The sequence below is a fragment of the Sylvia atricapilla genome, chromosome 3, assembly GCF_009819655.1.
Source record: "Sylvia atricapilla isolate bSylAtr1 chromosome 3, bSylAtr1.pri, whole genome shotgun sequence".
Lineage (NCBI taxonomy): Eukaryota > Metazoa > Chordata > Aves > Passeriformes > Sylviidae > Sylvia > Sylvia atricapilla.
In genome coordinates this window covers 57,698,602-57,712,407 of record NC_089142.1, presented here as the reverse complement: position 1 = coordinate 57,712,407, position 13,806 = coordinate 57,698,602, and the positions used below count along the sequence as shown (strand labels likewise).

Below are 13,806 nucleotides of genomic sequence, written 5' to 3'. Positions count from 1 at the left end.
TTTCAGGAGAAAAGAATAGCAAAAATGTTAGTTATAAAAATAATATCAGACCTAGATCTTATTACTCCAAGGATGATGCTTTCAGAAAAAAAGTCTAGACTTGATATATTCATGACAGTTTATACAAACTCAGTCCCATACATCAAATAATTTTAAACAAGTTGTGTAAGAAAATACATTTCATGAAGAGACATCATAAGTGAGGAGAGACTGAATTAACAACTTACTCTCAGGCGGGCAAGCTGAATAGCAGAAAATCCTCTCACGCCATTAACTACTGGAACCAGCCTATTATACAAAGACTAGAAAAAACACACAAGAAGTTGAAAGAGAAAGTTAGAAAAAGCTAATGCTTTTTAAATTTATTCCATCTAATTTCAGTAAGAATTTCCTAACCACACAGGTTGTGTTTAGAGACTGAAAAAACAATTCTGAGAAGGTGGCAGGGTTCTGAGCCATGTCTGTGACTTAACAGTCTAAAATCCAGTTGCCAGAAATTATTGGTTTTCTGTTTCACAAAAAAAATACATATTAATTTTGAAACTGGGAACCTTTTAAGACTTTAACCAAGATCCAAAGTATTTAAACTACAATTATAATTTCTAAATTGGATTAAATGTACACTTGTACATTGTGTACTAATGTACAAAACAAGGGGAATATGACAACCCTACTCAGTTTTAATACTGCAGACAGAAAGAAGAGACTCCTTCTTTGATCTTCTCCCTTCCCCTTAAAGCCTCAAGTTAATATTTAAGGTCACAATATATTTAGCAGAGGGACAAGGATCTAGTTTAGTTTCCCCATAACTCCTTCTTCTTAAGGTACATCATACCCAGTTACATATCAGAAGTACAATTTGTAACTTTAAAGCAAGTCTTCAAATCACTGAAAAGAATAGGATTATGGGTAGGGAAAACAGGCTGTTTTACACTATTTAGTGAAGTCAGAAATAGTTGTCAATATTCTGGGCACGAGATCCGTATCTTAAAGACTACCTTATGAAAGCTATTTGCCAGAAAAATACATTGTGTATGGAAAATTTCCCAGCAGAACAAAAACTGGCTTCAGCAACAGTTACTGTTCACATGGTGAAATTACAAAATGATAAACATGTTTATAATTTTTCTCTGAAAAGCAGTTTATTGAAAAACTGAAAATAAAAAACGTTGTCTGGATAGAAGAAATTAATTCTCACCTTATCAGATTGAGTATTCTCATGCAAGATCCTAGCGTCAATAGCAGCAGCCAGCAAATTATTTGCAGCAGTTATAGCATGAATATCTCCAGTCAAATGAAGATTGAACTAGAAGGGAAACAAGAAGACCTTTTTATAAGAAAATATTTAATTCAACTCACTTAGACAAATTAGCAGCAGAAATCATTGCTATCATCTCATTGAGACTGCAGTCCTGGTTAGTGAGCTGTCACGGGAGGCTAAAGATTTCCAGGAGAAAATACACTGGGCCATATAAAGGACTTGTTTTTATCTGACTACATGGTAAACTACTCTAAGTGTAGCCAAACAAGGCAAAAAACATCTTCATTCTTTGCTAAATGATTCAAGAATAAGAAGCCAAGACCTACAGTTCCACATCATTAATACTGAATCAGTTCAGCATTACTACTAACTGACCTGGACCTAAGGTGTGGATTACTGCTGAATCTGCCCCAGAGCACAGCATGCATCCTGGCTTTGGAGCCATCTGCCAGCTTTCTGTTAGCTGCAGGAGAACAGCCACTAACCTCACAGGCATGAACTTTTGCTGATACAAAGTCTGACAAAGTTTTGTGAAAACTCTGAAACGAGCATCTTAAATTAAAACTTGTGTACAAGTCTTAATTACTTAAAATTAAGACTTAAGTACACAGGTACTATATTTTTTATGTGTCTAACAGAAGGAGTTGGAATGCCACTTCAGTTTTAATGCCACTTCAGGGCTGATAGTAGAATTCTGCTTGGACAAGCTGTGCACTGTCAAGGTGGTTCCTCACCAGTTCTGGCCATAGAGAGGTTTTGCTGAGCTCTAAATTAAGACTCTCTTGGTGTGAAACTGCCACACATTTCCAAACAAGCACTGTGACTATCATAGAATCGTTAAGGTCAGAAGAAACCTCCAAGATGACCACAAATGAATGTCATCATGCCCATTAAGCCATATTGCAGACTGCAAGTTGAGGCTGTCTCACCTCCTCCATGGGGATCACTTGAGCATATCCACCTCCAGCTGCTCCACCTGCACAGGGAAGCACATGGTCACATCAGTTTTGGAAAAAGCCAACCATCTTTCAATACACAAAGTGAAGCATAGAGCAATGATGACACAATTATGGTATTTTGATTTCTATTAGAAGATCAGTGATGCACCCAAATAAGCATGATTTCCTTAATCTTGCTGGCAGATATTAAAAAGGGAATTCTTACTCTGAAACGAAAGCCTGCATGTGATGAGTGGTGCAGGCTCTGGCTACGTAAGGGCTACCCTCAACTCCTGCCCAGATGGAGGACACAGTCATGCACATGCAGCTGCTGGGTGAGAAAACAAAGCAGTCACAAGCAAGCACTGCTTCTCAATGAAACCCTCACACCCTGACCACTCCTTCCCCTCTATCTCTCATGGTACAGGCAAAGAAATTTGCTCTTGCCTATGTGCAACTTGAGCAGAGGGATTCAAGCACTCACATGCACCAGTCTTAGCTGAGAAGCACCAGGAGTCTTCCAGCTGAAACCAAACTTGTTAACTTAAAACTTCAGCAAAGCAAAGCAGAGCAGATGGGGAGTGCTTGCCCAGTTAGACACCAATTTCAGCTGAGAAATGGCAAAAAAGAGATTGCATTACTTCCTACCAGCATTGAAAATGGGCTTGAAATCTGGCTGGGTCTTACCTGGCCCTCAGGCTCTTACAGGGTTTCTAGGCAAAAAGGCAGCAGCCCACGATTAGAGGGGACAGCTCAGGAGAACAGAAAGAAGAAGTTCAGACCTAGCCAAACGTGTGCTGCTAACACAGCTGAACAACAACTCCTAAATTTCTTCTATTGCTTGGTCCAACACAGACCCTTTCTCAAGGAATAATTAGACACTAATATTTAGAAACGTATTTAAAGAGTGTCCAAGTAGAGGGGTGGCTGGAAGGGTGTGTACTCCCACAAAATTCCTCATGGCTAATTGCATCCTTCTGCCCTTTACTATGTCTAGGCTTTATGTGCATTATCAATAAATATTAAGTGCAGGAACATTGGTATGAACCTTGCACAGGAAATATGTGCAAGAAACCTTAATTTATTCATTATATATGTACAAAAAATCAAATATGCTACTACTGGGACAATCTGCTGAGTGAAGCAATTAAGAAATTAAAAAAAGAAGAATTAAATTTAAAAAAAAAGCAATAAAGCAGTGTTTTCTTCTGATCTGTAAGAGGTCATAGGTTCTCCAAGTATTATTTACCTTTCACTCCAAAAGTAGGTCCTTGAGAAGGTTGTCTCAGACAAGCAAAGGAATTAATGTTAAGGTGTGCAGTAAGCGCCTGAACGAGACCAACTGTGACTGTGCTTTTCCCCTCTCCTAGGGGTGTAGGGGTTATTCTAGCAAAACAAGAAAAAAGATTAATCAAATTCTTTGCTGATGTCAGCCTGGCTAAGGATATCAGAACTTAGAGCTTTTGATTCTGATGAAGAATATTTGTACAGCAAATTCCAATAAGATTACTTGATCTTCACAAAAATACTGCCACAATGTTAGCCCCCAGCTCAAGATGGAATGCTAATATACATGTGTCTTCTATTTAGGCAATTTACTATGATAGCAGAAAAAGAAGATTATTTTGGCAAAAGTTCTAAAAAGAATATATTGAATTTAGACATTTTTATTACAGCACAAAAGTCTTACCAGTTTCATTAACAAACCATCCTTCATGATACTTTAAACATGTATTAATATTTTTCTGCAGTAATGCATGAGATCTTTTATTCCCACTGCTCAAACTTTGAATGAAATAATAGAAAATTTTAAGTTAAATAACCAACACTTTTATTTGTAGAACTCAACTATGCCTCTTCAGCTTCCATGTCACCATAACCCTCAACAATGACAGATCAACTGCTTTTTAAATAAAACAGGACACAAAATTCACTATGTTCAATTGAACCTGATTTATTGTACACTTTTGTTTCAGAGATTTAAGGGTAATAGGGGACAATGACAATCATAGTCAACACAAAAGCTCAAAAGCCTTATGCTATGACTCCCATATTTAGACCATGATTGAAACAGGACAGAATTTTAAAAATACCTCCAAACTCAAATCAGAGACTCTAACCTCCAGTCTATTCTTGCCCCCTTAATAAAGGGGCAATGACAGCTGATATTGCAAGTAGAAAACATCATCAGCCTTCAGTGAATGAGAGACACCTCAATTCAAATGATCAGTTCAAATGATCATCTCCCTACTCTCAACACCAGCACATTTGTTTGTGATCCACGTTAAAAGCGTGTGAGGGGTGCTAAGGTTTTTCTTCTCTTTCTGTTTTTCTTTCTTGAGGCATGAACACATCTCATGGCTCCAAAATGCACTTCAGTGATTCTTTTGAGGCACAGCATTTCTTTTTTCTAATTGGCAAAAGAAGAAAGTCCCAGTCCTTTTTCCACTCACACCACTCTCACACAAATCTTCCTTTTTAGTGAAGTGTAACCATTCATATCTTTAGTGCCTTTTCTACCTGCAGAGAAGTACTTTAGTGAAGCTGATGTTAAGAACTGATGTTCATTCCTAAGGAAATACAAGTATGCCCATGGATCCTAGTCAAAGCGGAATCCTTACCCTGTGACCTCTTCAAAATTTGAACTAAAACATCTAGCTCTAATTAGAAATACTTCCTTCCCCAGCTAGTATTTTTTCCAAGACACTGCTATCCTCAGATCACAATTCAAATGGCACAAAAACATTAGTGTAATTGTTAGAATCAGCTTAGTTCAGTCAGTTCACAGATGGGCAAAAGCACTTCTTTGTCCCACAAAAGAAAATAGATGAAAAACATTAACTTTCCACAAATCTATCTTTTACTGCATCATCAGATCCTTGGCTTTTACTTTAAAAAAGATGCTCTGGATAGATATGTCTGGAAAAATTTGGCAGTTTGGAAGTAAGTCAAGTTAACATCTTTATATTGTTCTAGAAAAAAAAATACAATTCAAAAAAGTAGTCTTTTAACTAAAGTTTCAGTAAAATCAATGGGGTTAAGCACATCTATAAGAGATTCCCTGAATTCTTCGCTTTGAATTACTCTTATGTGACCATGGGCCACTTACTTTGGGCACTTGGTTTTAGTGATTTTCTCTCACATTTTATGATATTGTGTTCACCAACCATCAGATTCTAAAACATCACTGATAAGTTACTCAGACTATTTCATTATCCTGGAATGGCCCTTCTTTAACTTAAAAAGGAATTCACAGAATTCTAGCAAAATATCTGTGTAGAGCCAAAAAAAGAAAAAAAGGTGGGAGACTTAGAGCATATCCTTTATCTACTCTCAAAAGCAGTTTTGGTCCCTGTAGTTTTTTTATCCATACTAGGCCGCCTTCTTATTTCCTTCTGATCTACTGCAAGAGCACAGAATATTACTTCATTTCTTTTACTTTCAAGTTTGCAGTTCCTAGAAGAAAGGATACTTTTAATCTCTACATTGTCAGGACAGGGAGCCCTCAGGGTTTTACTGGTGCTACAAGGATAGCTTCCTTTTTTCCCATAACTCTTTTCTCACCTCCTTTTTGTTCCTGCACCCTTACTTTTTTACAAATGTGTTTCTTTCAGAGCACCAAAGCCAGGTTAACTCACTTTTACTACCAGTTTCACCTTCTGACTACTGTTCTAAGACTGGTTTCCCCAAAACCATTCAAACAATTCTTAGAATTGTTTCTCTTTACCCCTTCTTCTCTCGACTATCTCATTCACTTTTGTCTACTGTCCTAATCTCATTTACCTGATCCTCTTATTCCTGTGCATTAAAACCAGATTTAAGGAATATATGAGTAATCCTGAGGCATTACTGTGTTCAAAGATTTAACAAGGTAACAGCTCTTCAAACAATCAATTGTTTAAAAAGATACAAAAACAAAAAGAAAAACAATAATGAAACACCCAAAAGGAAAGTATTCTACTATAAAAGAGACTGTAATTGTCTACTGGATGTTACCAGTAAAGAACTTTCCACAGACCCAAAAAACCCAGCGCATACAACGACAGCACTACTAACAGAAAAAATTGCATTTGCAGGGCATCCTGTTGGTGGCTACCTCTATTCTTGAGCGTCAGAGATATGAAGTTCACACTCAAGAGAATTCAGAGACAACATCCCTAGTTATGTACTTGGTTCAGCTCAAAACATGGCAGATGACTGGTCTGGCATGCACAGCAACACAGAGACTCTTTACAATTCTTACAAAACCAGCAAAACCAAAGATGCAGCCTCCTATCCTGCAAAGGAAAGGAAATTGCAATTGACAAATAATGCATAACCAGAATGCATGTTAGTAGCATAAAAAATAATATCTACATGTCACAGAAGAAAACAACACACAATCAAGTGTCATGTTACTAAAATGCTCTGGTAACTTGAGCGGCCTATTCTAAAATGACTATGTAACATGAACCAGAGAAAGCACTGGGAGTTTTCTATGAGATAGACCTTTTTCCAGAAAGCAAAAAGAGAAACACACCACTGCTCATTGATTAAACTGGCAGGAAACCTTGAGAGCTAAACAGTTATTTATTCGTTTCAACAGTTACCAAAAATCTCAGATTTTAATATTAGCTAAAAGAAAAAAAGCACCTGAAATTAAAAGAAAATTCTATTCCAATAATTTTCCTTCAAAAGCTTATTTTAAATATCTTCCCTTTTGTACTTGCTCTACTTTGATTGGGTTTTAGAAATAAAATAATCCAGTTAAGGTGTTTTGTGGATGTTGAGCTGTTTTTGCTGGCTACACTACTGAGCCTACACTCTTGCAGCTTAGGCCACTTGCTCACATGGGTATAAAATTACAACTGCCAATGGCTAACTTTAGCTCAATAGTGCAATGCTGTGTTTTAACCTTATGCAAACGGAGGAAAAATCCCCTTTAAAATGCAATGAATTTTAATGAACTTCAAGAGACTTTAACAGCCATTTGTGTCATTCTTCAAGTTACTTTAGTATGTTTTCAATCAAAACACAGAACCCCCACAATAATTTTCCGCCTTAAACTTTGCCACCTACCAAGCAGTCATCAGCAACTCGGCAAAATAAGTTTTCCATAACATTGGAAAGCCTTCTCTCTTTATGTATATCAAAACAAAGATAAGAATATGCAGACTTTTTGTTTGTTTGTTATACATCACATTAGCTTACAGCAGAGCTGTTTCTGTGGGAAAGCTACATGAGGTCTCCCAAAGAGAAAATAAACAAGCAGGGAGACATACACTGCACCAGCTGTAACCTCCTCACAGCTACTCCAGCCACCGTGACTCCAGCAAGGACTTAACTGGATATGTGACAATTCTCTTTCAAATTTCCAATGTTCAACTCATAGGTATCAGAAGATTCAAAGATTTTTCATGAGTTCGTAATTCCTGTGATCCACATGGAAACCTGTGAAACCAGGCCTATGGAGGCCACGGACAACTGAGTTCCACCTATGAACATCTCCCATCCGAGATGACAACTATCAGAAAGGTATTTCTGAGCACAGAAGTGTTGCAACTGCTGTCACCTCATGGAGAGGAGGTTATGACAACGTTGCAGTGGCATCCTTGGGTTGGCGCTGGAGCTTCCAAGCACAAGAGCACAGAGATCATTGTGAAGCTAAAGTGACTGAACAAAGACAGGGACAGACTGAGGAATTCTCCACTACAAACACTCATAATCCACTACAGACTCATACAAGACAATTCCAATCAGGAGCTGTGTAATGACACGACCAATATGTGATAACTGTCTCGACTATGACTTTACTTTGGACTGTCAGACAATTTATGGCATTGAAACAGGTATTTTCCCCTCTTATCCTTCCCTCTGTATTTCCTGTAATTTTTGTTTTCTTTTCTCCTTAGCTTTAAAGCACCTTGCAGCCCAAGAGACATAATAGAAAGCAATACAATCCATTTTTGTTTTCCTCCATTTTTACCTTACTAAAAAGGTAGTTGATCACAGAATACTCTATTAATGTTAGGTGAAAAGTACTGATTTTAAATTTTACAGCATTCAAAATCCAATGTACTTCTTCTTAAAAGCAGCATTGTATTTCATAATTTTCTCACTTTTTATTCTTCCTCATCTTGCATTTTTGAAGTGAACAAGTTTCCAGAATTATCTCCTAAAAGCCACAGCACTGTAGCATTTAGAAACAAGATGCTGAAACATACGCACACAAAAACACAGATTCTAACAAACTGCAGCTGTAATTTCATGTTGTGTCTATGAATATGCCATCTACATGCCTGAATGCATGATTAGGTTACCCTGGACCCTAAACTTAGCTCCTAGGTCAAGCACAAGCTGCATTCACTTGCATGCTCTCAGCTGGCAATGAGTGGAGGCAGTTTGTGTTAACAGATCCTGTGATGTATTATTCAGCACCCTAAATTCCTGTTTACAGGCAGTTGATGCCCCAGCACCAATTACTCCATGATAACTTGTGGCTCTGCCCCCACAGTGTCTTAACATCAGCCCTACAGCAAGCCAAACACAAAGAAATATGTGACAATTCTCTTTCAAATTTCAAATTTCAAAGAATGAGGGAAAAAAAAAACAACAACAACAAAAACGGTCTCCATACAGAAGTAAATGGAATTTATGAAGAAACAAGTTCTTCATCCTGTTTTCAGATGTCATGATCTGTTAATCAAACTGCAATATTTTAGCATACAAAGTTTATGTTGGATGAGGCACTTAGCCATATTTGTTTGCATTTAGAAAGAACAAAAAAGACTTTGCAGTTAGCAACTTTTTAAAGAGCCATAAATACAACTATCCTCAGAGATAAAAAGGTACATTTCAGTTGCATTTTACTGTTTAGAACAAGAAGTTTGGTCTTTAGTATATCAGGAATAAACTAGACATGCATTTGCAGCAAATATTTATAAATTCCTAGACATTGTGAAATATTTAAATCTGAATGTGCAATTACAGGCAAAAATGTTGCTGGCAGCATCATGGATGGAGGTTGGAGGTTTTGCAGTTTTTTGAATACACACACACACACACACACACACACACTTTGCACTCTTCACACACAAGAACAGCCCATCATACATTTCAACTATTTCCATCAGAATCATAAGTATAAGCATATACCTTAAACGTTTCCTGTGAAGCACTGAAAATTTATTTATTTAAGAATTTTTAAATCTCTTTGGTTATTGTGAACAAACATAATAGTCCAAATGGCAGGTTCTGGTTGACCCTGCCTTGGCAAGGGAGAGAATGAAGGCAAATGAGGATATTATTTCACTCCCTAATTTCCACACTTCAGTGATACTTGATTTTCATCGCATTGAACATTTACCCGTCAGACAGAGTTCCCTGCTTTTTTAAAAATCATTGTCATCTGCTACAGCCATTTCAGCAAAGGAGAGCAGCTGAGAGCATATAAACACACATTATATGTATATTTTATATGTACTATATTTCAAAGTCAAGCTTTGAACTCTCTCAGAAGAATGTTCCCACTACTGTAGCCACCTTGCCCAGGCCCTCCTCCAGGAGCAGATGTGGCTTTAACCACTAACCCCACAAGATGCAATGACTTCAGAGATGTTACAAATAGCAACACATTGCATCATCAGGTTGGGTATGTACCAAAACCAGCGCTTTGTTTCTGAAACACCATTCTGTGTTGGTACATTTTTATGTAAACTTAAAAGAGGATACAATTTTCTACTTTTTGCCAGCTTCTCAACTTGCTGGTCAAAACTTCTGCATTTCTTCCACATGCACTTCTTTCTGTTACAACTGCTTGAGATAATTTCTTTGAAGGAGAACGGGAGACAAAGTAGTATGAAGAAACATAAACACTGGTGCATGCAATCTGACACAACTAAAATCCACCCAAATGGGGCTTTGCAACTTGCCGTCTTTGTACTTCCAGATATCTTCAAATAACCCCTTCTTCTGTGAGAGGTTTGTTGCTGGGGAGGTCTGGATTGGTCTGCAGCATGATGACCAACTGATGCCATGCTCATCATTGCCATCATGAGCATGAAAATATATGGCACTAACTTTCTTCAAACTCAGTCAAATGCCAAACCTGTTTTTGTTTCTCCAATGCCACAAAAACACCCAAACCAAAATAAAACTCTGCCGAAGGAAATCATACTCAACCAGCTATTATTTCCTTCTCTTAACTGCTCCAGCACCCTCCAGGAATAGCTTTAATGCTGGACTTCTATCACATAGCTTTGGGGAAAGCTTCATATCTTGCCTGCCTCTCTTTTGTGACATTGAGTCTCTGAGTCTACAACAGCTCCATCTCAGACAGTGCCAGAAATCCAGGTCGTTCCCACGGGAAGGCAGTAAAGTGAACAGTTTGAGAAACACTAGCCAAGGTGAGGAATCAGTAGATTCTCCTTCTGGATCAGCCAAAACTGCATTTTAAACCTCAGTGGTTTTACTTAAAAGGAAGCAACCAATAGAGTAACTCAGAATATAAAGAACACACTGCAATTTAAATATTAATGAAAACCTTCAAATGTTTGTTCACAAGTAAAAGTTTAGTAAACCAGGTGAATGAAAAGGTTGTGTCACTGAACGCAAGAAAAACCTGAAGCTCTTCAGAAAAGTGCCTAATTCCTGCTGAGCATTGCATTTGCTGTACTCGTGGGAAAAGCAAGCAGGATAAGCCTGCCTGGAGACATGTCTACATTTCAGAGAAAAAACATGTCTTTTTAAACTTCGTAATCTGTTCTTCAATAAAAAAAGTATTTATTGTTAATATCAACAGATTAGCATGTAGCTTCTGTTAATGTTTGTTTATAAACAGCCACAATACAAGTAGCCTTAAATATCCAAGTTAAACATTTAAAATTCTGATAAAAACAGTAAGAAAAACTCCAGTCACCAACATTTCACAGAATCACAGAACATATTACCTTTTATAAAATATACTTTACTTCAGTAATAAGAGTTTGGAAAAAAAAAAGCAGTGTTACTTCAAGAAAGTTCAAAACATGCTCACTTTCAGAAGGTCAACATACAGATGAAAACATTCAAGTCTTATTTGTGCAGAGTATAAAAAAGATGTAAGTTGCATGTTTATATTAATAAGAGTGGGAACAGCAGACATTAATGACATTACACAGCATTCTTACCCAGCAACTAGAACATATTTTCCATCTGGTTGATCCTTTAACCTTTCCAGCAGGGACAAACGTACTTTGGCTTTGGTTTGGCCATAGATCTCAATTTCATCTGCAAGCAATCCTATCTCCTTGGCAAGTACATCAACAGCTTTTGGACTCTGTGCTCGGGAAATCTCAATATCACTGGAAAAGAAAACAAATAAGGGCCAGGAGATTTCTCTCAGCTTAGGTGGTCGACGACAGAGCACAAAACAACAGCAAATAATCCAACAATGGAGTTATTGTAATGAGTTTTTCAATTCTCTCTCACATTTTATTAACCAACCTAAATATTAACTAACACCTAATATAACACTGAAAAATCACGTACAGTGTTTGTTAATTGTTACGATTTTACAGAGAGCTCTTGTTTGATCAGATTCCAAGTATTACATAATGCTTTCATATCAAGCTAGAAACGTGTCTGCTGGATGCTCAAGCACGTCCCACTGGAATGGATGTTTCTGGGTTTGTTTTTCCCTTTTGTTCTCCTCCCTCACAGCATATTTCAGTGCATACAATTTACTGAAAAGTGCATGCATTCTTTGGCCAACAGTCACACCAACATATGCACTAAACCCAAGGTTTGTGTGTGCAGCACCTTTCACGCAAGGGAACCAAAGGAAACCAGGCATCTGAAGATCAACTCAAGAATTTCTAAAACACAGCTAAACTAAAAATGGCCACAGAGCAGAAGTCTAAAGCACAGGACTCAGCCAAGACATCCAGTGAGCTTACAAACTACCTCCAGCAAGGCTGAGCAGCAGCTGAGGCAAGCACACATTCCTGAGGGGATGTCGCTGAAGGGGACACTCGCTTGTATCTGCAGTTCCTGACCCAGACAACCTGAAGTCTTCGGATTTAATACTCCATCATGGATTGTTCATTTGTGAGCTTGACCTAGTTGCACATTATGTCCACATAAGTGTGTAGCAGCTGTTAGCTCCTGCAGCATAGAAACCCAGGGGCTGGCACACAGGATGTGAAGAGTTGTCTCCTTGGGCTTTGAATTGCTCACATTACCACAAAAACAACTTTAAAAATTACTTTCAGCCTAACTGGGCAAAATTTCTTCCTGTAGTTTTATTTGATCACAGTATTTTTAAGACAGAATCTAGCAATGGCATGAAAGCTCATGCTCAAGCTGAACTTTCAAACATCCTGCAAGACCTTAAATATCCACCAGTGAACATAAAACTACTACCAGATCTCAACTCTGTGTGCAGACTTTAGCCATTCTGCATCCACCAACAAGTGATCAGTCTGTGCCAACTTAATTGCTTGCAACTCTTTGAGAAAATCCTAAGCTGGCTCCGTTATTCATTTATAGTTATTAAGTATCCCCCCTTTGCACCTGCAGCAGCTAAGTGAAACCCAGAAGCCATCCAGCCAAATAATGACATAATCCAGTACTACAGGACAAGGAGTTACTCAAACACAGCACTAACCTGGAACCTGCTTTCTTTCAAAGACACACTAAGTGCATCCTCTTTCATAGAAAGATATACCTTTGGCTTCTTTTGTGTGACTTCAAACACAACTAGCCATAAAAATTTAATGAGAACCCAAGATGGAGTGGCTTACGAACATCACATGGCAAAGATCATCTGAAGTTTTCACCCAAAGCTTACTATATATAAACAACTCAAGTCCCAGAAAATTCTTGCTAAGCTAGTGGTAGTGTGGTCCCTTAAAGTTCTAAGAAAGGAAAATTTTCAGAGTGACTATTCTCCTATTAAAATAATTGATGCATTTAGCAAGAGGAGAAAGATGTAGACTAGCATGACGAAGTTAATTTGTATTTTTTTCTCCTACTACATATATTTTCCTAAAACACAGGAAATTAAAGATTTGGTTATACCTGGACTTTAGAAGTCTGTATTTGTAGCTGACTCTTTTAGTCTGACAATATATTCTCTGCATTGTAAATACCAGAATTATTCAATATCTTATGTATTTGATATTGCTGGAAATGTGCAAAAGTGGTTCTTCTGCATGACTGAAAACTGTTAAGCAAGAAATCCATCAGTGACAATGCTAAGTGGTAATTTACAAAACGCAGAAAATTTTAAAAGATGGAGGAAGGCTCTATGTCTACTTATCTGACTTTTTTTTTTTTTACTGCATACTCTAAGAAAATTTTCCATTCCATTTCCAATATATTTGGAAATACTTCAACCCAGATCTCAGAGAAATCAAAAAGCAGATGTTCTTAGTTTTAGTGCTTAAGCAGTTTTGCCTCAATTTCAATGAAAACTCCATCTGTTTCCACACAACATGGTGTATTACTGTGAGCTTTCATTTTATTACAGGATACTTTCCATCTGAAGTTTCTTTACATTTAAAAAAAAAAAGACAAAGCTACAGAGTTAGCAGATAAAGGCACGTCCTATTACTAATTATATAATATATATTATATTATGGTTTGTAT

General features: G+C 37.4%; 1 protein-coding gene across 2 annotated transcripts in view; it reads right to left on the bottom strand.

Moving 5' to 3' along the window:
- The window catches only part of MTHFD1L (methylenetetrahydrofolate dehydrogenase (NADP+ dependent) 1 like), a 145,750-nt gene that overhangs the window by 108,101 nt on the left and 23,843 nt on the right, over positions 1-13,806 (bottom strand). For both annotated transcript variants that reach the window (XM_066315473.1, XM_066315474.1), the window contains exons 11-15: positions 11,346-11,519; positions 3,449-3,585; positions 2,191-2,237; positions 1,199-1,306; positions 228-302 (exon numbers count right to left, since the gene is read on the bottom strand). In XM_066315473.1, coding sequence (XP_066171570.1) covers positions 228-302; positions 1,199-1,306; positions 2,191-2,237; positions 3,449-3,585; positions 11,346-11,519 — 541 coding nt within the window. The remainder of the gene's footprint in view (positions 1-227; positions 303-1,198; positions 1,307-2,190; positions 2,238-3,448; positions 3,586-11,345; positions 11,520-13,806) is intronic.